This window comes from Echiichthys vipera (genome assembly GCF_963691815.1).
Source record: "Echiichthys vipera genome assembly, chromosome: 22".
NCBI lineage: Eukaryota > Metazoa > Chordata > Actinopteri > Perciformes > Trachinidae > Echiichthys > Echiichthys vipera.
In genome coordinates, this window is record NC_139847.1 from 18,965,842 (window position 1) to 18,990,018 (window position 24,177).

The window sequence follows — 24,177 nt, forward strand, 5'->3', positions numbered from 1 at the left end:
AGTCTTAAAAACACTCTTTTAATAAACTCTGGGTTCACTAACTACGTTGTTGGTGCTTTGTTTTCTATGTAAGGACTCTTCTCATGCTGCTGCAGAGGTTTGCTGTTATTTTCAGCAGTATTAGTGGTTAAAAAAGACGTTTGAATGCCTTCACCGTAATGCCCCGAGCTAATCAGTGTTAGCCACGTCCGGCTGTTAGCGACTCTACCGTATTTCTAATAGTTCACACACGAAAAAACGTCTCGATGGCTTATATGATGTAGGTAAATGCTGAATAAGACCATGGGATGATATTGCGTTGGAATTACACATTAATTGTCTCACGGTGGTGGATGTTCCGTTTGAGTAACCCAGCAGCTCTCTGGAGCTCATACTAACTCACTGGATGGTGACAATCTGAACTTGTAAGGCAAAAAAAGACTTTGTACAGTGAGTGTAAAGTTAAAAAAAACCTGATTTACTCTCACCTAGAAAGGTCTCCTCAGTTAAAGTGCACACATGACATGTAACTTCAGAGTAAGTGAAATGTCCGGTGGGCAGAGACTGAAGGCCAACTCTTTGAACAAGTCTCTTTTGTCTTCAGAAGCTCAGTGACGTACACCGAACTGTCCTCATTAACGCTCCCAACGTCATCTGCACCTTTTCTGCTCGCTCAACAATATTGTGGTCAACGATGTATCACCATCACACTTAATGGACTTTGTCGATTCCAAAACTTTTTGTCATGTTTTGCGTCAGTTTAAGATCACACCACCCTCCACTCGACACATCATTTGTACTTTTGATTTCATTTTATTGAGTAAAATAACATCGATTCAAAGTGTCTTGTTATATGTTCTTTCTACATGGTGAATCGTTTGTATAAACCTCAGGTCTGATTAATGCCATAATAGTTCTTACACTTACATAGTTCACATTTACATCTCCATGGAAACATCAGGGGTTTTCATAATCATATTAAGATACAAAAACCATGACAGTGTCTGAATCCCATCTACAGAAGAACACGTTATGAATCATTATTGGTTTGTATATTGACAGAGAAGTTACAGAGACGTGTTTGAGGCCCTCTTTCCGACCCAACCAATTTTTCCAGAATCGTTCATTGCCCTCTCCCTCTTTCCTCCTGGGGTCACAGTTCTCCCGTATTTCTCTTAGTTTATAATATGTCCCCCCCCCCCCCCCCCACACACTTGTTATTCTGGCACTGACAGTAGTGATGCACCATAATCCACAGATTTGTAGTTTTTCTGCTTTAAATGTTCCATGATATTTGCTGCAGTGGTGTGAGTGTGTGCATGGAGACGTTTGCTGAAAGCAGCATTGGCATGCACACACTCAGAGGGCCGAGAAATTGTTAAACCGATAACTGATGAATATTAATTCAGGCCAGGGGGACAAATTATTCTGTAATTTTTGAGTATTAAAAGTCAAATTTGAAGTATTTAAAAATGCTGTTGCTGTGCACTTATTATTTTGTTATTTTCATTAGAAAAAAGCTACCTGCAAGCACGGAACAAAGGACACACTCACACTTTCATGGCATTGGTACGTGCCCAAGCAAGATTCACGGCTTAAGTCTAGTTCAATTGACCCGTGTGATTGCAACGGCACACTTGCTGGCTATGGCCCAGAGGAGAGAGGTGGACTTTGGTACGGCGTGATTGCATATGTATAAGCAAGAGCATTAGCATAAAAGGCGGTCCTGTTGCTAATTTATATGTGACCCTCTCCCACAAGTGACATTTTAAAAACAATGTAAGGTTTTTAAAACAAACATTTTTTGGCTGACACAGAAGGTTTGGCTGAGTCTGATGCGTAGGTGTAGTTTACTGCAGATTTGTTGGGATAAAAATATCCCAAAGCACTTGGCCAAAACACGCACAAACTCAGAGGTCTGCGGAACTTTTAAAAAACAAAGGGACGCATGCGATGACGTCACTCAATGTGTGTGTCATATCAGGACGTGATGACGCTGAAGCAAGATGCAATCATGCTGTGGTCCGGGTCCTGGGGGACGACTGTGCTTAAGCACGGCACGGATCATCTAGGCCAAGTGTTAGTGCGCCCTAAAAGTCAAACATTTCTGGAGGAGGAACAGCAGACCCCAAGCCGTGGCTTCAAAATCCCCCGTTTTTTGAGGTCTTAACGTTGCAAGTGTGGTTAGAGGTAATAGAGAAACAGTGTCGCTGTGACATAGGGGAGAGCGGGGTGAGTAGAGCCAGTTTTTACTGAACAGACTGAATGATAGAACTGTCTCCAACTAAACATGCCCAAAGCAATTTCAGTCAAAAGCAAGTGGACTTGGTTATTTGTCAATAGACTGCGTCCACCAGAGAGCACTGTCAAGTAGGATTTTGACACCGTTTACAGTTTTGTGCATGGGAAAATAGACTCAATATGTGGTGCTGTCATTGAGTAATATCATATATTGTACAGATGCACTAAAGAGGAGCTGATCTCACACTGGAGAGCCAAAGCTAGATTCAAACACCCCCTGGCTGTTCAACAGACTTTAAAAATCGTTTTTGTGTTTTACTGTTCACCCCATTTATATGTGTTCCACAGAATACAAAAAAAGAATTCCTCTTATTTAACTCTACCTTGTGGCTTGTTTTGCTCCAGAAAACAATGCACTTGATTACAAAGAGGCTCAGGATAAATCAGTAGAAATAGGTGTTTGAGGTTCCTCTGAAGATAACAGCAGATACCCTCAATATAAAAACACCACTTGGATTCCTTTGTTTAAAGACTGGAATTGTAGATCCTGAATCCCGGCAGCATATACAAAACTGATATCAACAAGAAAAAACTGTCAAGAAGATCCACTTCCTGCAGAAACATCTGACCTGAATTAGTTCAACTCCTGCCAAAAGTCTCCTCTGTTATTCACACTGACATACAACCAGTATGACTTTGTTTGTCAATTGCTCCTTTAACGAGAGACGCGTCTAGATTCTTAAAAATAATTAATGAGACAATTAAAACATGAGCCAAGACTCAGGAGGCCGTCTTCATGTGTTCTTCATCGTGGGTCCTGGGGTTGAGATGTTCTTTAACCTACTGGAAACCCTGCTGGCGAAGGGGGGAGGAGCTAACAGAAGGGGTCGAACTCGTCCTTGTCATCCTTGGTCCCTGTTAGCCCCAGGCGAGCAAAGTCTTCAAACACCAAGTCATCAACCTGAGGGGAAGGACTAAAAGGACAGAGAATGTCAACACCTACCTGGGTAGAAAAACTGTTACTTCAGAACTGAAGCTCAATGGGTTTCAGAACGATAACAAGTCTGACGTCACAATAAAGTAAAACAAGCTTTTACATCGACACTTATTCAATTTTCCATTTTTACAATCAATATAGGAGGGACATAACCTGACTTTCGCAAGATGATGTTCGTCTCGCCTTTTCACCGCCTAGCTCCACTCAACCATCTAAGATCGATCCAGAGCAGAGGGATTTCAGGGTCCGTAAAAAATGGTCTAGCCAATCAGGACCACCGGGCGGGGATTTATAGATGTGATGTAGCGGAGAAACGACTGTGGCGGCTCGCATCGAGGAAGCAGACGTCAACATGGATTGTGCTATTTCAGGAGCGTGGCTGGAGTCTCCCTTAGAGAGAGGGTGAGAAGTTCAGCCATCCGTGAGGAACTCGGAGTAGAGCCGCTGCTCCTTTGCGGTGAAAGGAGCCAGCTGAGATGGTTCAGGATCATCTGGTAAGGATGCTCCCTGGGCGCCTCCCTAGGGAGGTGTTCCAGGCACGACCAACTGGGAGGAGGCCTCGGGGAAGACCCAGGACCAGGTGGAGAGATTATATCTCCACACTGGCCTGGGAACGCCTCAGGATCCCCCAGTTAGAGCTGGTTAATGTGGCTGCTGCTGGCTTGGCTGCTGCTGGCTGAGCTGCTGCCCGTGCGACCCGACCCCGGAAAAGAGGTTTAAGATGAGATGAGATGAGATGTCCAATCTAGAGATCTGTCTTCTTTAAAAGTACACCAGAGAACGGCTCTGAAGGCTTTTGTTGGTGGAAACCATGTCAGCTGATTTGTTCCCTCTCATCAGATTCACAGGTTGGTTTTGATGTGAGTGGTTGAAGTAGCACGTCAATAAAGATGACGGACAAGCGGTTTATCCAATCATATGCAAGGAATTTTGATAAGGCCCAGCCTCCTTAAATCACTTTGCTATGGAGAGATCCCAGATGGATGAATGAAGCAAGGAGGAACCAAATTCATTTGGAGAGAGTCAGGTTAGGAGGGAGATTCATCCAGTAAATAGTGTATGCAGATGATACTGTTTTGTTTATTATCATTTGTTCTGCATTTTATTCTGCTATCTACTGTGCCATTCATCTCTGTAATTGTTCTTGAACCAAATTCATCTGGAGAGAGTCAGGTTAGGAGGGAGATTCATCCAGTAAATAGTGTATGCAGATGATACTGTTATGTATATTATCATGTGTACTGCATTTTAATCTGCTATCTACTGTGCCATTCATCTCTGTAATTGTTCTTGAACCAAATTCATCTGGAGAGAGTCAGGTTAGGAGGGAGATTCATCCAGTAAATAGTGTATGCAGATGATACTGTTATGTATATTATCATGTGTACTGCATTTTAATCTGCTATCTACTGTGCCATTCATCTCTGTATTTTATTCTGAATGTTGGATCCCATTCGTACATGTAAACTGGACGGTGCTGACTATACTGATTATATACAGTAAAGATACTCTTCATCTTTAAAGCAATACTTGGTAAAGCTCACATTTTGTTAAAAACACTGTGGAACACGTATAACCTCTGCTGAACAAAATAGTTACCTCCTTGTGGTTGTATGCTTCTGCAACCAGTGAAGTTACAGTTTACATCCAGCTGTCCAGACTAACATATGTAGTGAAGACTTTGAAGGAATTGAGTAAAAAGGTATTGAGTGTATTTTTTCGTGTAACGTGGATGCTTCGCACACATCTTCAGATCTCTACAGTCAGCACCGTTTCAAGATCAGTGTCACCAATACAGATCAATACAATCTCTGACCAAATGTCTCCCCTTCTGTTCAGTGGACTCAAATCACAACCAGAGTCTGGGAGGGAAAATATGGTGGTATAACACACACACACACACACACACACACACACACACACACACACACACACACACACACACACACACACACACTTACCTCATCTCAAGCTCTATGAGGTTTGTATCCACAGTAGCATCAGCCCCTGGAGCAGCTAGGAAAGAGAACACATGAAGTCATTCAATAACACTCTAATCCTCCTTGTTAAGATGCGGGTGTGTGTGCGTGTGTGTGTGTGTGTGTGTGTGTGTGTGTGTGTGTGTGTGTGTGTTATACCACTATATTTCTGTGTCTTACCTGGCTGTGGTTGGGAGTTGGGCTGGTCTGAAGGCTTGGGATGCATCAGGACAAAAGGAAGTTCCACTGCTACATCCCTACACACACACACACACACACACACACACACACACACACACACACACACACACACACACACACACACACACACACACACACACACACACACACACACAGGGTGGCTATGAGCTCCCCAGGAAACCTCTTTGCTGTGAAAAGCTCGAGTGTGTCCACCTACCCTCCACGAGACACCACCAGTTTGACTTTGACTCTGTATGAAACCAGGATCCCCATCGTCTCCTTGTTGGTCCCTTCTTTTACTCTGAAAACAGGACAAAGGGGTATCAGAGAAACAATGAATGTACATGTTTGTCAGAACACATACACTGTACATGAGTCTGTGTGCTTCTTTGCATAAAAAGTGTGTGTACATGGTGCTGGACGCCAGGTTGGTGTCTTCATGCTTTAGCTTTCCATCCAGGGCCAGGCCTCTCTTTTCCCTGTTGGTACCAAGGATGGGGGTCAGAGTGTACACGTGGCAGGAGGTGGAGCTGGGTGAAACCTGGTCACTGAGGTTGGAGAGGGGGTTAAAGGTCAGGGAGAGAGGAGCAAAGAGTGATCCATCAGTTAGTCGGTTGATACCAGTGGAGATTGCTCTAAGACTGCAAGGGAAGCTCAGCTTCTCCTACAATGTTACCAAAACAAAAAAAAGTGGTGAACTATGTTCTGCTGTGTGTACATTTCATTGACTAAATATGCGCTAGAAAGCCTTCATCTTTAGTTCAGAATCAGCTACCTATCACAGGTAACCAGGGCAACTTCCTTCTCATTCATCCCCACAGCTCCACAGCACTTTACACAGTCGGACGCTCGGCTTCTACTGACTTCAATGAGGAAGCGTAGAGCAGGTTGTTCCACTGCAGCCAAACTAGACGCTCATTGGATATATGCTGGGCTTTGTCCCGCCCATCGGACGCTCAGCATCTCTGGGGGTCTATGGGGCAGTGGGCTGGCCCGGACACTCGGCTTCTGCGTGATGATTGGATGACCTGTCTGAGGTGGAATCCTTTTTTGATTGACAGCTAAATGAGTGAATCAGCGATCTTGAATAAACATCCAGCGGAGCATTTTCCAAGTTTTTCATCCCATTGTTCTGAACTGATCCGGAGACTTTACCGATCCCCAGAGACTTTGATAGAATCACATCAGAGTCACTATACGTAGATGGCCTGGTTGATAGATCGGTTGATATTAGCTTCTTTTGAAATGCCAGCAGTGCCAGTGTACTGACTTGATTGATTTGTAACAATTATTTAAACAAAGTAACAAGATTGTTTATGTTTAAAGATGCACCATCAGCCAATATATCACTTTTTGTACATTTTTTAATGTGTTTGAGCCTTTTAGGTCACTGAAAACAGATCTTTTGGAAAACTTTGGCCAGGGTGAAGATGTTTAGAAACAGTGTCATTTTGTAGACAAAGTAGGTTCTAATCAGACACAACTGTTTCCCTCTTCAGTCTGACACTCTTTAACAGAGTTTCTTGTGGACGGATAGGATTTTCCCTAACCAATTATTAGAGACAAACGTATCTGCCTTACTCTGATCTAATCATTTTAAGCTGACACTGATGAGTAGCTTTGCCAACATACTGGCTTTGCCACGGTCTTAAAAGAAAACGTTGCTACTTGGAATTAGCTTTGTGCCATTGCAGTGTGGGCATTGGGTGCAGGTGTGTCCCTCCATGTTGCCATTTCACCCAGTGCTCCACCCTAACTCTCCACCCAGACTTTTCCTCCTACATGTAACGCCTACATTGTAATTACACAGAGCTGGTTGAAAATCAGCAAAGCTTCCCTTTAGTGGAGATAAGAGAAGGGAGAAGACATGCCGTCTATCTAAAGCGACTTTGAGTCCAGAAAATCTATTATTATAGTATTTTTATTATTAATAATAAACACAGCTTGACCCGCCTCTGGCGTTGATTGGCTAATTGTTAGTCAAGGTGCTCATTGGACCGATGACTTTATATAGTATACAAGTTGGGGTCTATTCTCTCAACTTGATCCAATTGTACTCACCTGACGTTTACCTCTGAGGAGAAGTGAGGACCAGGGGCTAGCTGTCACTAGAGGCCACACCCCTAATTATCATAAACTTTAACCTCCACATACAGACAAAAATGTTTTTGTCCCAGGCCTTAAACAGGTTTAATGATGCTGTGAAAACGGCCTGTTTAACATGGGGGTCAATGAGAAACTGCTCTATTATGAAACCTGCTCCTAGTGGACACTCAGAGAACTGCAGTTTTTGGCACTTCCTGCCAAAGGCGCTGTGGTGGGGGCTTGATTTCGTGTAATCATGCGGACTAAGTCAACTCAATGGTGGATTCAACGGTTTGGACTAGGCCAGTATTTGCTCAAAGAGATACTTGACCCCTTTTATTCCAGGTCTGTGTCATGGTTATGTGGGTATTGTGTTAAGATGAAGTAAAGTATCCCGTTACAAAAATCCAGTATTGATCAGGAGAGAGGCATAATTCTAGAGAACACGGTTGCAAGGAAATAAACAATGGATGAAGCATGGGTGAAAAGGAGAACATCAGTATAGAAGAAGAACTCACTCTGCTTCAACCTGGGCCACTGGACACTTGTACTGGGCCGTGGAGAACAGACAGATATCAGCATACTGACGAACTGAGAGAAGGAGAGGAAATTATTAGAGGAGTTATTTTAGCCCTTATCTGACTTCCAAGTCAGCTCTAAGCCACATTCCAGTAAATGCTCAAAAGCTTCAAACTATTTGTCACAGCCCTGGATTCAAAACCTGACTTTAACTGTAGCTCCCTCTAACAATAAGGGTGCACTCACACTGTCCATCCGTACCGTGCGCCGTGCTTTAGGGTACTTGCCCCCCCCTCCCTCTCCCCCCGCAGCCCAGGCCCGTTTGTACTCACACTGCCTGGGCCTTGGTGAATGCTTCCTGCTGCCTATACGTCATCACACCGTAACACGTCACACGCATTGATTGACATCATCGCGATGCGTCGCTTTGTTTACAAAAGCACAGTATTTTGGCCAAATAATGGAAAGCAGCGCAGAAAACATGGGAACGTTTTTGTTAAATATTTTTCATCCGACCAAATCTGCAGTAAACACTCCACCTCCACATCACACCAACGTGAACCTTTCGCCGCCATTGTTTTAAATGTCCGCGTCCTTCTTTTTTCTATGTACGAACAGGCGCACATGAAATGACGTCAGAACCGCCGTAGGCCTCGTGCTTGTACACGTGCGCACGCTTGTGCTCGTACATGTGCAAATGTGCTTCACAAAAGCCCACCTCTCCCAAATGGGCTGTGGCCGGCAACCGTGCCGCTCCTAGGCGCGGTACGGTTGCACTCACACTGGTCAAAGGAACTAGACTTTAGCCGTGAAACGTGCTTGGGCACGGTACGGATGGACAGTGTGAGTGCACCCTGAGTTTGTCTCAAGTGGTGCAAACTTTCTCTCTGTTGTTAATAATTGAATAATGAATGGGAGTGTGTAAGAGCAGGTGGAGTTACCGGATATCTTCACCCTCTTCACGCTCTTGGTGGAGTTGTTGGTGACCTGGACATTAACACTGATGGGCTCACCATGGTAGTACAGCTGGAGAGAGACAAAGACTTAGCAGGGTGTGTATCCTAGTCATCAAACAGGCCACCAGAGTGTGTGAGTGTGTTACCTCCTTATCCAGCGAGGCCTCCAGGTGCAGGGATCTCTCAGACATCAGGAAGCTGCGGCTGGTCTCCACCATCGGCTGTGGACCTGGCTTCTCTGGAGCGTACTGGACCTTTCGGATCAACAGTTGCACAGAGTTCCTACGTACGCATAAATTCACATGGACGTACATTTACGGAGATGATACGACACACACACTACACAGTATGTCTTTCTAGAGTGTCAGTTTGGTTGTAGGTGCGTGTGGATGCGTTAGACCTTTGGTGGATCTTCTCCTCCACAGTCTTAGCACAGAATGCTCGGAGCTCATAGTCCACACCACAAGCCTTCCCTGTGTCCTCTGCCCCCGGCTGGAGGGTTACTGAGCAAGGCAGGCTCTGGGGGATCTGACACATGTCAAACACAGTGAATGGCAGTTGCAGCTGCATAGTGATGAGAAGCACTACAATGCTTAACAGTGCTAGACCTTCTCTTATGCCATACAAGAGAGATCAAAACAATAGAGTAATAGATCTAAACCCCATAGAGAATCTCTGGAAAATCCTTTGGAACAAAGTAATGTGTAAGAAACCCACTCCAGTTAGTGAACTGTTTTAGAGCCTGAGTCAGAATGGACCCAGATGGAACCAGAGCAGTGTGAGAAACTAGTGATGTCCTGTGGGTGCAGATGTGCTGAAGTCATTCAAAGCTGTGGCCTCTACACTTCCTGTTCATTTTTCAATCCTACAGAAGAAAACATTGTTGAAATCTTCTCTTCTGACACAATCAACACTCTTCTCTCATTCTGATCATGTTTTTTTCTCTAAATAAAGGTTTTTGTTGAAGTGCCTTGGTTATTTAATAAAACATGTTGGTACAGCAGTGGTATAGACACAGAGGATATTCTATCACATTCTGAACAGTAAAAAATAACAGTATTTCAGAAAAAATCAAGTATTTATACTCTGTTCTCTAATTTTGATCTGCAGTGTGTCAAGTCACTGAACCGTATGTGAAATGGGGACTTTTATTTCTTGATTAGATTTTGATTAGGAATTTAAAAGCACGACCGTAACAAGACTTGTTTCTAAAATTGGCCCTGAATGGAAACAACAAACACAATACATGGAAACATACAAAACAATACAGCAGAAACACTCTGGTCCCCATTGGAACTCCACGCCCAGGGTCCAAACTCACTCCTTTAAGACGACCATCAACTCCACCCACAGAGTGTTTTTAAAAAAACGCCTTTGTTTAGCTCTGCATGTTGTTGGTTGTTCTATAAGGAGATCCCAGTATAGAAAAAAGAGCTCTTTGCTGTCTTACCTTTAACACAGGGAAAGCTGCATGACTTAATGCTCTTGTGTTGTAATTATGTTGGCTACTGACCATGTGAACTCAACAGCTCATATATTCTGGGGCCCTTTTGTGAATTGCATCAAACATATGGCTCAGTTTATGGGCGCACTCACTCTGTCCGTCCGTCCCGTGCCCCGTGCTTTAGGGTACTTGTCCCCCCCTCCAGGCCCGTTTGTACTCACACTACCTGGGCCTCGGCGAATGCTTCTTGCTGCCTATACGCCATCACGCCGTAACACGTCACACGCATTGATGACGTCATCGCGATCGTCGCTTTGTTAACAAATCTTTCCATAGACCTCAGAGTTTTTGTGCGTCTTTCCGACTGTTTTTGAATATTTTCATTGAGTAAACACTCCACCTGCAGTAAACACTCCACCCGCTCCTAAGCGCGGTACGGTTGTAGTCACACTGGTCAAAGGAACTATACTTTAGCCGTAAAAAGTGCTTGGGCACGGTACGGATGGACAATGTGAGTGCGCCCTAAGACGTTTAACTTTGACAGGTCCAATACTGTGTGTCCTGGGAGAAGCATTGATTATGCATCATAACATTATTCTGCAATACCTCTATTTGGAAATGTCCACTATACCATGCGGCACAGGTGTAGTCAAAGTGGCAAGTAAAAGTTTTCTCTACCTTTGTGTTAAAAACAGTGTAATGTAATTACAGGAGTGCAATGATATAAAAAAAGTTTTGTTTTTTTTGCAATTCCTGATAACTTTGTGGGTGCGGTTGCCTCCGGAAACAGATTAGTTGAGATATTTGCCACTGGTTTTGGATTCAGTAACATTTCCTTCACACTTTACCTTAGTTGTATCACTGTCTTTAAAGGGAAATTCCAGTGTAAAATCACCCCAGGGTCATTTTTGGCGAATACCCTCATCAAATAAGCCATCGAGACAATTTTTTTTCAAGTAACAGCTATTTACAAAGATAGCCTGGACAGTCGCAAACAGCCGAATGCAGCTAAAACACTGATTAGCTCGGGGCAGTACGGTGAAGGCATTCAAAGGTCTTTTTTAACCACTAATACTGCTGAAGATAACAGCAAACCTCTGCAGCAGCATGAGAAGAGTCCCTACACAGAAAACAAAGCACCAATGGGATCTTCCTTTGGGATTGACTTTGGTAATCCACTTGAATGGACTTACTATGAGAGAAGCTGGTACAGGGGCCAGTAGGTAAGTCTTTAAAACACTCTTCTAATAAACTCTGGGTTCACTAACTACGTTGTTGCTGCTTTGTTTTCTGTGTAGGGACTCTTGCTGTTATTTTCAGCAGTATAAGTGGTTAAAAAAGACGTTTGAATGCCTTCACTGTGCTGCCCCGAGCTAATCAGTGTTTTAGCCGCATTCAGCTTTTAGCAACTGTTGGCGATTCACCAGAATTTCTCTATTAATAGTTGTTTTACCAAAAAAAAATCATTTTGAAAAAGACCCTGGGATGATTTTACTCCGGAAGTTCACTTTAAGCTTGTGTTAAGCACCAAATAATATAGACTCTCCCAGATGTAAAGAAACTTCACAGAAAGCGAAATGGGTCATAGTAAGTATGCAAGCTGTTAAGTATTTAGTTAAACTCTTAAAGATCTTTTCCCTTCTTACAGTGAAGTGGAAGGGGTGGGCGTGCTGACCCAACTTCTTCAGTAGCCTCTCCTGCAGGCGGCTCAGAGGTGTCTTTTTCTCCTGCAGAGGAGGGAAGACCTGGACGGTTTTGATGTACAGATCCTTCCGGAAGGAAAGGCCAAGGACATCCAGGTCCTCCCGCCCATAGCGGAACGCACAGGTCAGAGTCACAAACACTGAGGATGGATGAAGACTTGGTTTATTTATTGGTTATTTATCGGGGACAACGCAAAACAGGTGACAATAACTGTGTATTCAGACCAAAAGCGGTGGAGGCGGTTAAATTGCCCGGAATGCGAGTATCATGTCGCTTGCTCACATTTGTCACATTTTTGATCATCGTTTCATTTGCGTCTATCGCATGTAGCAGCCGAGGCTAGCTAACTGAAGCTAACCCCCGGCTCAGCCTACTCTGCTGTTGTGCTTAATGAAAGTGATGCTAGTGCTAACAGGGATCTGATTGCTTCTAAAAGAACAGAAATGAGCTCTCAGAGGAAGTGTGTGGCTCTTAAAAGAGCCGTTGTGTTGTAGTGAGATTAGGCCGTCAGTGATTTAACCTCCGTAGCCGTACAGGTGCTGCCCGGTCTCCTCCTCGGCTTCACTCTGCACTGACGGCTTTCTTATTATTATTATTAATCTGGATTTACGCTTTGGTGAGCCCGGTGAGCCCCTGGATGTTTCACAGAGAACTTCGATGATGCTTACCGCAATCTCAACGCTGATTGGCTGTCGCGGCACAGCTTCACGCGATGCCGCTTGAAGTTGAAAAATTTGAACTTTTCAAGCGATAAGAGCGATGCGATGCAGCAATGAAGCGTCCATCGCCTCATCGCTGCATCGCATTGCTCTTATCGCTCAGAACGCATCGCCTGAAGCGACATTGCGTGTCATTGCGTCATCTATATTGATTTTGAATGGCTGCTTGACGCTTTCATCGCCTCCATCGCTTTTGGTGTGCATGCACAGTAACAGGATACAGAGGTGTTGCATGGAGGATTTCTGCCCCATTTGTGCCCCCTGTCCGTGGTTAGGCTTCTCGACATGAAAAGATCATATGATATCATCATCAGCTAAAGTGCATTGGCTAAAAGGAGCACATACTAAGTAGAGATATTCTCATATGTTTGACATGATGATATAAAAACTTCTGTCTGGAGGAAATGGCACATACACATAACAATTATATATGTGAGTTCTTTTTAAAGGATAGTAACAGGTTGACTTACCCAAACAGACTTTTGACAGACTATGTTTAAGGATCTAATAAACCCTTGTTTAGTCTAGAAAACGAAGAAAGTGTTAGTGTTGTGAAAGTGTTTATTCACAGGGACTGCTGCAAAAACCAAACTGCTCAAAAAGAATGAAAAACAAGATGTTTTTATTAACTGTACTTTTAGTGTTGTTGATCTTTGCACATTCCTACGTACCTCTGTCATACTAAACAGTTACATTAAGCATAATCTTTAAATAGTATTTTTAGTGTTTCTTGCTTATGCACCAGAACACCAAAGCAAATTCCTTCTGACTTCTGATGTAATGAATCTGTCACCTCACTGCCCACACTGTTATTTATCCTTTATTATTATTGATACACTTTTTTAATGGCAGTTCCGGTTTTCTGCCAGAGAGAGGGATTTTCATTCAGCTGTGTTTGACTCCTCACAGAGATGAGTGAGATGTGAATCATTTCATGGCTGCATGCACATAGTCTTTATGTGTGTATATATGTTTATCTACGTGCATGATCAGGTAGGAGAAATCAGTGACTGCAGGTTTGGTTTGGTTTCAGCCTTTTTATTGAACCATTTCAGATCCGTTTGTGTTTTTATTCCTGTTATAGGGCACTCCAAAAATGCATTCCTTTAACTGAAAAACTGCAGTTACAATTTCCTGATCCCCTCATGGCTGTTCCATATGTGTTTATTTTTAGGACATATGGACATGTAGAGAGGCTGAAGGTCCTCCACTCCGACCTGTGGCCTTTTGCTGCATGTCTCCCCCTCTCTCTCACCCCATTTCCTGTCTGTCCTATATAATAAAAGGCTAGAACATCTGCCAAAAAAAGAATCAATTTGTTAAAAGCTGTCATAGATGAGCAACGTATTAACTATACTTATTATATTATACTTATTGAGAATAGAGACAGCGGACTGTGAAGCCTGGCTCCATACAGTAACACAGCATGTGTGATCAAATATCACTGCATGCGTGAACAGTTGAGCTGCTCTAAGGGGCATGTAATATCTTCTCATTCTAAAACACTTTTTAATGTGTTCAACAAATTTGACTTTAATGGATCATGAGTGTTTCAAAGTCATTCAGTCAGTCCTTTCTCAAGTTTTCTTACCTTTTCGATCTTTCAGATACTCTGTGTCTACAAGGAGAACTCCATCTAGAGAACACACACACACACACACAGACACACACGCACACACACACACACGCACACCGAACACACACACACACACACACACACACGGTACCTGAGCATTGATGTTAAACAAATATCAAAACATTGTGTCCACAAATGCTAAATTATCCAGACTAGCTCCAACTAAATCAGCATTATCCTTAAAAGAACACTTCTGTCTTTCCATAATGTGTTTAATACTTACACTACATTTCTAAACCAAAGGCATCATAAAGGGCCGCACAGCATCCCATAATCTAGTGGCCCCCAGTGTGTTGAAGTGACATGTCACCGCTCTTACATAAAGCTTACATAAGGTCGTTAGTTTGAGTGCATCTTGCTGGTGATAAACCAGGAAACGTATGATTTTCTAAATGAAAAAGCGCCCTGAACGCACCATTAGCATTATAGTCTCTGCGGTGTGATCAGAGTGGTGGTGGTGATGACGGTCTAGACTCACCTACTGGATCTACGCGCTCTAGGTGATCGACAAAGTCTCGCTTCCCTAGATAAACGGTGAGCTGTGGAGAGACAGGGACACAGAGAGGTTAGGATAAAGCACGACAAGAGAGTGGAGGAAACAACGATAAGAACCTCCACACACACACACACACACACACACACACACACACACACACACACACACACACACACACACACACACACACACACACACACACACACACACACACACACACACACACATCCTACCTTGCAGTTGGGGCTGGACTTCTTAAAGACTCTGTAGAAAGAGGGAGAGAGCATATCAGATACAATATTCTTATTAATTATAACCTGTGTATGAAATTTGGGATTCATTTTATAGGGCTTTCATAAGATAACCTGGGCTTTTTACACAAATTCAATGCAGTTCTGTGTTTGGAAATGTCCCCTGACATCATTTAAGCAACAACTGTAGTTTCGAATGTAGAAGCCCTGAGCAGTAAGATCCAAGAAGAGCAGTGTTGTGCTCAAAACATCACTGCCTTGGTGCAATGAATAGATGTAACTGGAGCCCTGCAGTGTGTTATTTTCTGTTCTTTGGTTTGCTCGGCACCTACCCTCTTTGGCATGGATGATAATCTCCATTTACTCACTTTTAACCAAAACATGCCATAGGACTTGTTTTTTTATGTCTATTTTCCCCCAAATAAGTTCACTATTAAAAGGTAAGATATTAAATGAAATAAATTCAGAGCTTAACTTCCATGGGAACATTTGTGGAACTTGTCTTGTCATTTCTGAATCAGGTGAATTTATCTGTGAACGAGTATAACACACTTGAATGTCTGACCGAACTGTTGGTGGCCGCGCTGCATGATGGTTAATGTAGATGCAAGGCTTTGTCCAAGCCCCCACCACAGAGACTTCCTGGTTGATCCAATCAGGAAGTGCCAAAAGCTGCAGTTGAGTGTCCACTAGGAGCAGGTTTCATATCAGAGCAGTTTCTCATTGATCCCCATGTTAAACAGGCCGTTTTCACAGCATCATTAAACCTGTTTAAGACCTGGGACAAAAAACATTCTAGTCTGTATGTTTAGGTCATATCTCCATGACAACACTGAGGGGGGTGGTTTTTTTGTACCAGTCTAGTTTATATTTTATTGGCTGTTAAAGTTTATGAATAATTAGGGGTGTTGTCTCTTTAGTGACAGCTAGCCTCTGGCCCTCACTTCTCCTCGGAGGTATACGTCAGCCAGACGGACGTATGCCCCTCCTCCCAACATCACATACATGCCCTTTTTTGGTAAGAGGAAATGAGGCGGAGACAAGATGGTGACTCCCAGAGGCGAGGACGATTGGATCAAGTTGAGAGAATGGACCCTGACGGAGAGGCTACGTCCATTTTTTTATCCAGTCTGTGGTCTTGACAAAGAAGAGGATAGTGCACTTTGGTTCTGAACCACTAGGACAGCAGGATGCCACTAAACCTCGTCATTTCTGTCATTTCTGCCCTCAAACATAAAACAATGCACACTCTGGTCACATTGCCACAACAATTTATTTGCTAAAAAGTACAAAGAGTCACATGACCACTGCAGGGACAATATTATCCAAGGAGCGCTGGCTAAACAAGGGAAACATTAAGGCCGGGTTAGTCCGAGTGTGTGGGATGGACAACAACAAGCTGGGAGTGGAGGAGCTGTGGATCTCATTACACTCCAATACACACTTATGGCACTGTATAATCACGTCATGTTTCCTGTCTTACACACACACACACACGCACACACACGGTGCAGCAGCAAACTAACAAAAAGTGAGCTGTTAGAAAGCAGCAGTGGTGGCTGACAGTACAATGAACTGCAGGACAGGGAGGTCAACAACAACTGTGTGTTCTGGAGTCTCCAAACTGATCCTGGATCCCAGTTCCTCTCATGTGTAACAGAAGAGAGCAGATTCAACAACAGCGTAGTGTTTGTCACCTGTCTATGACCATGTGTGCCTGGTTAGATTACAGTACACAGCTCTGATCCTGAGGGGGACATTAATCCCTACAGTGGAACATTGTAATGGCACCTGGCAAAGAAGAATAGCACTGAAGGGTAAAAACGTTTTTTAGAGAAACACACTAGAGGAACTACTTCAAACTCAATGTAAGAAAACGTCCCCCCTGATTCTCTTACAGTGTTATGCGTCACTCTGTGTGGGCGACATTATTTGTGTCGGAACATTCAAATATAAAGACACTTCAACAAACTTTAGCGTAGTGTCGTAACCGTGCAAGATACAGTCACAAAACAGGTGTGCAACTGAGATTGAAATGCTAAGATTAGCTAGACCTGCTTTATGATCGAAAAAGACAATAGGCTTCATGCTGGAACATTTTCCTATTCTTATCTTAACTTTGTCTTACTTTTTTTCATACGGTGTGTTCATGTGTGCCAGCAAATACTCTTGACTTGTGAGAACTGTGTACATGACCTGCGTAAACATAATGAATGCCACCTGCGCGTAAATGAGCGTGAGTTAATGAGAATAGGAAATCAGCATAATTAACGCCCATCTATTACCATATTAGGCTTCATGTCCGGCCCCATATGTCTGAAAACGTTCATTCATGAAAATGGCACCAAAGAGTAGAAAAAGAAGAAGACACTAAATAAAAAAGAAATGGTTTGATATGACAATCGCTTCAAAAAACCTGTCTTGCCACAGCAAGGGGAGTGGGTCAAGAGTAAGGCTCTGGAGATGGAGGAGATGGAGGAGAGGCTACGTGGCGTAATCCGTTGCATCAAAGCGGAGGATGTTCCTCATAAAACCATTTCTCATGTTTTCATCTCTAAATGTGAGCAGTGAAAAATGAAATCAGATTTATTTCCCTCTGATCCAACTCTTTTATTCTCCTTTGTCCAAATTTTGTAAATGTAAGTTATGCCAATATAAAGGCTGAACATGGAGAATGAGCAGAACAGCACCATCCAGTGTCTCAAGATGGTAGTCGCGACAACAAAAAATAATTCCAGCAGTCCGGTTGCCAGGTTCGTTGCTGAGTGTCAGGCGGTCAGCCTGCTCCATGAATTATACAGGGTAACGATTGATTAATCGGAATAATCAATTTATTTACAACCGTATTTAACGTTAGCCAGTCTTCAACTGTGTAAACGTTTAGCTAGCTCTCAACTCAAAATGATTCTTTGTTTCTGTAGCAACAACAGACAACCCTGGCAACCAGCAAAGCCCAATGCTATTGGCTGCTACCATGGAAACAGAACGTGACAGAAAGTCATTTTTAAACCTGTCAAAACATTTTTTTAAACATTAATTCAGACTGAACATATTTGTTTTATGCAAAAGCAATACTTTCATTCTGGACCCCTGAAAACGCACCGTGGGTGTATTATTATTATATAGCTTTTAATAAAGATTCTACATATTCAACCTTTAAATCAATCACAATAGGCAATAGAAATATCATTTGAATTGTTATAAAAAAAAGTCATAAAAACAGACATTTTTGCTTAACTCAAACTTGCTTTTGCAATTCAAAGTAATGAAGTAAACAATCCCTTAGTGAGAAACTGAGGTGAGGAGAACAGCAGAAAACTGCTCAATTGTGTTTGAACCTCAGAGAAAATCCAACTCAAACTCAACAGTGTCACTGTCTACAATACAGAGCCTTTTAATGCTGTCACAGTATAGTACAGTTGTATTATATTATATTATATTTGCACTAATAGTCAAGCAAGTCCCAGTCAGGTCAAAGGACTTATTTGGCTTTAAGATGTTAGGGGAATTCAGATCCTGCTGTCCAGTGACACCGTGTCAAGTTGTGTTCGGGGTTGTGGAGTTGTGAAATCTTCTCCGGTCAGAGAGAACAGAGCAGAGTGTCTGTACTAAAACTAAACAGGAAGGGTGAAGTGTGTTCCAGGAAATGCAGCCAGTATTCCAGGAATGATTTAATACTTAGACTAATGAGCCAGAACCGGTCCGTCTGCACTACCACGACGGCACAGAATGAAAACGGCGTCTTCATTTACATTATCGTAGAGAAAACATTGTCACCAGCTCACAGGCAGGGCTGTTGTCAGAACCGTTCAGGACATGTCAGCTTAGCTTTATGCACACTGCTGCAGTTTTAGGAACATTAGCAGGTCCCTGTCCAGGAATGTGCTGCCTTTTACATTCTGAGGAAAGAAAACAGGGCCAAAGAACAAAAAGCACATCCTGATGATCAACAAAAAAGCCCATTACTTCCTTAACGCGGGACACGTGCAGCCCTTCCTCTCAACCTCTTATCCTAAAGGCAAAAAAACAAAGAAAAAGTGCTCGTGATAAAACTTGACTCAGCAGAGTATGGAGTTACCGAGGTCAGCACCGAGGACAGGATATATCTGCTGAACTAACCCACAGTGTCACTGAAATGTTGGTCACACTCTTACACTCCACACCACCATGTCACACAACTAAGCGGTACACACTGGGTGGAATTCAATGAAAACCAAATAATCACATGTCTTTGACCATATATTAAATATCTTAACGACACAAGACATAATGAAAATCAAATCCCCCCGTCATCTGGCAGAAAACCTCAAATTAACTGTCATCGATGTTGTGCTCAAGATATTAAAAAACTGAAAACTAATCCTGTGTAATCTAAAGGGAATATTTAGTTATCAGGTGATTCACTTTTAAAGATGGTTATTGTTTGTTTTTTTAAGGCTGCTTTAAAACAACTCAACACAAGACAGCTCAGTCTTTAAGTACAAGATTCCCTCTTTTTTATATTACAATATTTTTTTTTTATTGAAGTCAATTTTAATTAAAGTTGAAGTTAATCAAGATTGAAGTAAAGCCACTGTATTGGACTCAGTATCGGAGATATTAAATGATTGGGATCAGGGCACTTTTCTTTTATGATTTTATGATAATTTTTGGGTCTTTTTATGCCTTTATTCAAAATACAGCAGAATATTTATTGTAAATGCGTGCAGCAAAGGTCCTCAAGTCGGAGCCGAACCCGGCCCCTGGGGCGAGGACTTAGCCTCTGTATACACCAATCCGGCAAAGTACCGGAAGTGACGAAGCCTCCATCGCTGCAGTGGCGTCTCCCTCCAGTATGCGTGCCATTGAATGGAAGCTGTGATTAGAAGTAAGCCTTTCTACAACCTTCACAAACCTTTACCTCATTAAGAGTACTTGTAATTATTTACCTCCATCACTGGTTAACTCAGATACTTGACCTTTAGATTGTGGTCGTTAGGTTGAACTAGTTAGGGAAACTTACGTTCGAATCCATGTAGACCGTACCGCCTCAGACAGGGGCGCTCTTCATGAGGTAAAGGTTTGAATCGTCGTAGACCGTACGGCCTCAGACAGGGGCGCTCTTCATGAGGTAAAGGTTTGAATCCACGTAGATCGTACGGCCTCAGACAGGGGCGCTCTTCATGAGGTAAAGGTTTGAATCCACGTAGATCGTACGGCCTCAGACAGGGGCGCTCTTCATGAGGTAAAGGTTTGAATCCACGTAGACCGTACAGCCTCAGACAGGGGCGCTCTTCATGAGGTAAAGGTTTGAATCCACATAGACCGTACTGCCTCAGACAGGGGCGCTCTTCATGAGGTAAAGGTTTGAATCCATGTAGAACGTACGGCCTCAGACAGGGGCGCTCTTCATGAGGTAAAGGTTTGAATCCATGTAGACCGTACAACCTCAGACAGGGGCGCTCTTCATGAGGTAAAGGTTTGAATCCATGTAGACCGTACGGCCTCAGACAGGTGCGCTCTTCATGAGGTAAAGGTTTGAATCCATGTAGACCGTACGGCCTCAGACCGGGGAGCGCTTCATGAGGTTTGAATCCATGTAGAACGTACGGCCTCAGACAGGGGCACTCTTCATGAGGTAAAGGTTTGAATCCCTGTAGACCGTACAGCCTCAGACAGGGGCGCTCTTCATGAGGTAAAGGTTTGAATCCATGTAGACCGTACGGCCTCAGACCGGGGAGCTCTTCATGAGGTTTGAATCCATGTAAACCGTACGGCCTCAGACAGGGGCGCTCTTCATGAGGTAAAGGTTTGAATCCATGTAGACCGTACGGCCTCAGACAGGGGCGCTCTTCATGAGGTAAAGGTTTGAATCCATGTAGAACGTACGGCCTCAGACAGGGGCGCTCTTCATGAGGTTTGAATCCATGTAGACCGTACAGCCTCAGACAGGGGCGCTCTTCATGAGGTTTGAATCCATGTAGACCGTACGGCCTCAGACAGGGGCACTCTTCATGAGGTATGTTTTGAATCCAGTATTTCTGTCTTTGGTGACTCCTAGTGGTAGGCTCCATTATAAAAAAAACACCTTTAAACCTGTCAAATTGGACTCAATCTCCATTCTCTGTCTCATGTAATGTCTATATTTTACACTTTTGCATTGGCAATTACATACAAAATAAAAAGGAAAACAGTCTAAAACAACGACCGGAGTTCAACTGTATGAAAACTGGAACACTGAAGAAGAGCAGCCACATTATCAGCCAGGAAGTTATAATGCAGCCAACGAGACAACAAGTTAAACTGCACCTGGAGACCTGAATAAACGGCATAAACACAAGTGCTGTCACACACCTGTCAAGTTGGACTTCTATCGATTGGCTTATAGGTAAACGTGCAGAGGCGGATTAATGCACAGGCTGGCCCAGGCAGCAGCCCAGGGGCCCCAGGTCTGCAGGGGCCCCGGATTGGCCGGACTATTTTACATTTTTTTAAATTGACCTCACTAGAAAAAAAAACGTGCCTCCTACTGGGGCCCTTAGAAACATTCAAAACAGTTGCTGATTGGATAGATACGGGACACATTTACCCAATCAGCTGCGCGTTCAGAGGGTCAGTTGGTCGGTGGCCATCAAACTACATAATTCATCTCCCCCCCGGTCAGGTAAGGAACAGTGGAGACACTGTGTCCTGAGAAAATGTCACTTTATATCACTTTATATCTTCACTGCATCACTTTATTTAGTTGTACTGTAACTTAGTTCAGTCAGAAATGCTGCTACACTTTACTGTACTTTACTGGAACTTACTTCAGTAAGAAATGCTGCTACACTTCACTGTACTTTACTGTAACTTACTTCAGTAAGAAATGCTGCTACACTTTACTGTACTTTACTGTAACTTACTTCAGTAAGAAAGGCTGCTAAACTTTACTGTACTTTACTGTAACTTACTTCAGTCAGAAATGCTGCTACACTTTACTGTACTTTACTGTAACTCACTTACTTCAGTAAGAAATGCTGCTACACTTTACTGTACTTTACTGTTACTTACTTCAGTAAGAAATGCTGCAACACTTCACTGTACTTTACTGTAACTTAGTTTAGTAAGAAATGCTGCTACACTCTATTGTAACTAACTTACTTCAGTAAGAAAGGCTGCTACACTTTACTGTACTTTACTGTAACTTACTTCAGTAAGAAATGCTGCTACACTTTACTGTACTTTACTGTAACTTACTTCAGTAAGAAATGCTGCTACACTTTACTGTACTTTACTGTAACTTAGTTCTGTAGGAAATGCTGCTACACTTTACTGTACTTTACTGTAACTTACTTCAGTAAGAAAGGCTGCTACACTTTACTGTACTTTACTGTAACTTACTTCAGTAAGAAATGCTGCTACACTTTACTGTACTTTACTGTAACTTACTTCAGTAAGAAATGCTGCTACACTTTACTGTACTTTACTGTAACTTACTTCAGTAAGAAATGCTGCTACACTTTACTGTACTTTACTGTAACTTACTTCAGTCAGAATGCTGCTACACTTCACTGTACTTTACTGTAACTTACTTCAGTAAGAAATGCTGCTACATTTTTAACACTGTTATTACTATTATTATTACTTATCGCTCCTCATCACTTATTTAGTTTGTACTTATTTTATTTCAATCTGCTGCTAAACTGCACGCTGTGTATTGTTGTATATTGTATTTACCTACGTTTAACCACAATGTCTGTTGCACTCTGTCACATCTAGTTAATTGTTGGATTCATTTGATGTTAGCTTTATTTTGATTTGATTTATGTTAGCTATTGTTACTCTGATCCTTTCCCATCTTTGTATTGAAACTGTTGCACAATCATTTCCCTCTGGGTAAATAAAGCTTCTTGAATCTTGCTGTCAAATAATACGTCACTCACTGTTACTACACAGTGCAGCGGCAAAATGTCAGGAAGGAAATGTGATAGTGGAGCGATAAAAAGAGAAGCACGACTGAAAGAACAACAGCACCAAGATCTACTAGAGAAAATCCCTCAATTGACAGAACTTTTCAAAGCTGTGGAGTCCTTTTCTGTTGTAGTGAGGGTTTTTTTTCTAATAAAGCTGATTAATAATATGGGGGGCCCAAACAAACAGCAGCCCGGGGGCCCCTGACCCCCTTAATCCGCCCCTGTATATATGACTTTAAAAATCATCCACATTAAGTGAAAATGATTCGCTGTTCACTCATTAAACTGTCGTTTTCTCTGTAGAGGGAGTCCCGCCAGACTCCCTTACATAATGTCTACATTTTATGGGACTTTAGTCAAACGCACAGCTGCATACATGGCAGGGAGGATTTAACTGTGTAGTAAATAGGTTTGGCACCCACTCTTCAATTCGGCATTACTATTAGTCGATGTTTATTGATATATATCAGGAAATTCAAAGTTACAGTTGAGGGGAAAGTAAGTAACCAACACATTCACAGAGACTTCTCCTGTTTTCAAAGGACTCTGGATAGTTCCCCTTTCTGCTCACGAGTTAACGGAACCCGGCAACGACGTTATTGTTGTCTTACCTGGTCCCCGCTTTGTCCTCCATCTCCTCGGTGGGTGCTGTGTAAACTGTGTGAGCTGGACCGTCTGGTGTCGGTGCTGGTCCAGGGTCCACTGCCGCCACCGCCGCCGCTGCTGCTGCTGCTGCTGCGGTCAGCTTTTTGGAAACATTCAGCCCGTTTCCGCAGCTTAGGGACCAAAACCACGCCTACGCATAATGGCACTCCTGAGTTACTTTAACACACTTGGAGTCAGAATGCATGCGGTAATGTGACACTGTTTAAACTGTCACATTACACATAAAAGTGTTATAATTAATTAATTCATTATTATAAGCGCCAGGTGATCAGGTGATCAGGTGCTGGAGTTGGAGCTGGTTTGAACCACTGTATAGCCTGCGTTGGAGTTCCCAACCTAGGGGTCAGGCCCCTCCAAAGGGTCTGACCAT

The 24,177-nt window shown here is 42.9% G+C and overlaps 1 protein-coding gene across 1 annotated transcript; it reads right to left on the reverse strand.

The window, feature by feature from the left end:
* Window positions 1–3,063: 3,063 nt before the first annotated feature.
* LOC310964160 (arrestin red cell-like) lies at window positions 3,064–23,904 on the reverse strand. Its single transcript, XM_083937201.1, has 14 exons — window positions 23,753–23,904; window positions 15,190–15,220; window positions 14,939–14,999; window positions 14,416–14,460; window positions 12,048–12,244; window positions 9,358–9,485; window positions 9,104–9,239; window positions 8,943–9,027; window positions 8,001–8,073; window positions 5,808–5,945; window positions 5,615–5,698; window positions 5,377–5,453; window positions 5,179–5,233; window positions 3,064–3,194 (listed from the first exon to the last, which is right to left on the reverse strand). The coding sequence occupies exons 1-14, from the start codon at window positions 23,773–23,775 to the stop codon at window positions 3,095–3,097; spliced, it is 1,233 nt and encodes a 410-aa protein (XP_083793327.1). The 5' UTR covers window positions 23,776–23,904; the 3' UTR covers window positions 3,064–3,094.
* Window positions 23,905–24,177: the final 273 nt, after the last annotated feature.

Excerpts from the sequence above, each read along its gene's own strand:
- LOC310964160 (XM_083937201.1), bottom strand. The coding sequence starts at position 23,775 with ATGGAGGACAAAGCGGGGACCAG. Across the intron at positions 5,699-5,807 it reads AACCTGGCGTCCAGCACCAT|AGTAAAAGAAGGGACCAACA; the intron begins GTACACACACTT and ends TCCTGTTTTCAG. Across the intron at positions 5,454-5,614 it reads CTGGTGGTGTCTCGTGGAGG|GGATGTAGCAGTGGAACTTC; the intron begins GTAGGTGGACAC and ends GTGTGTGTGTAG.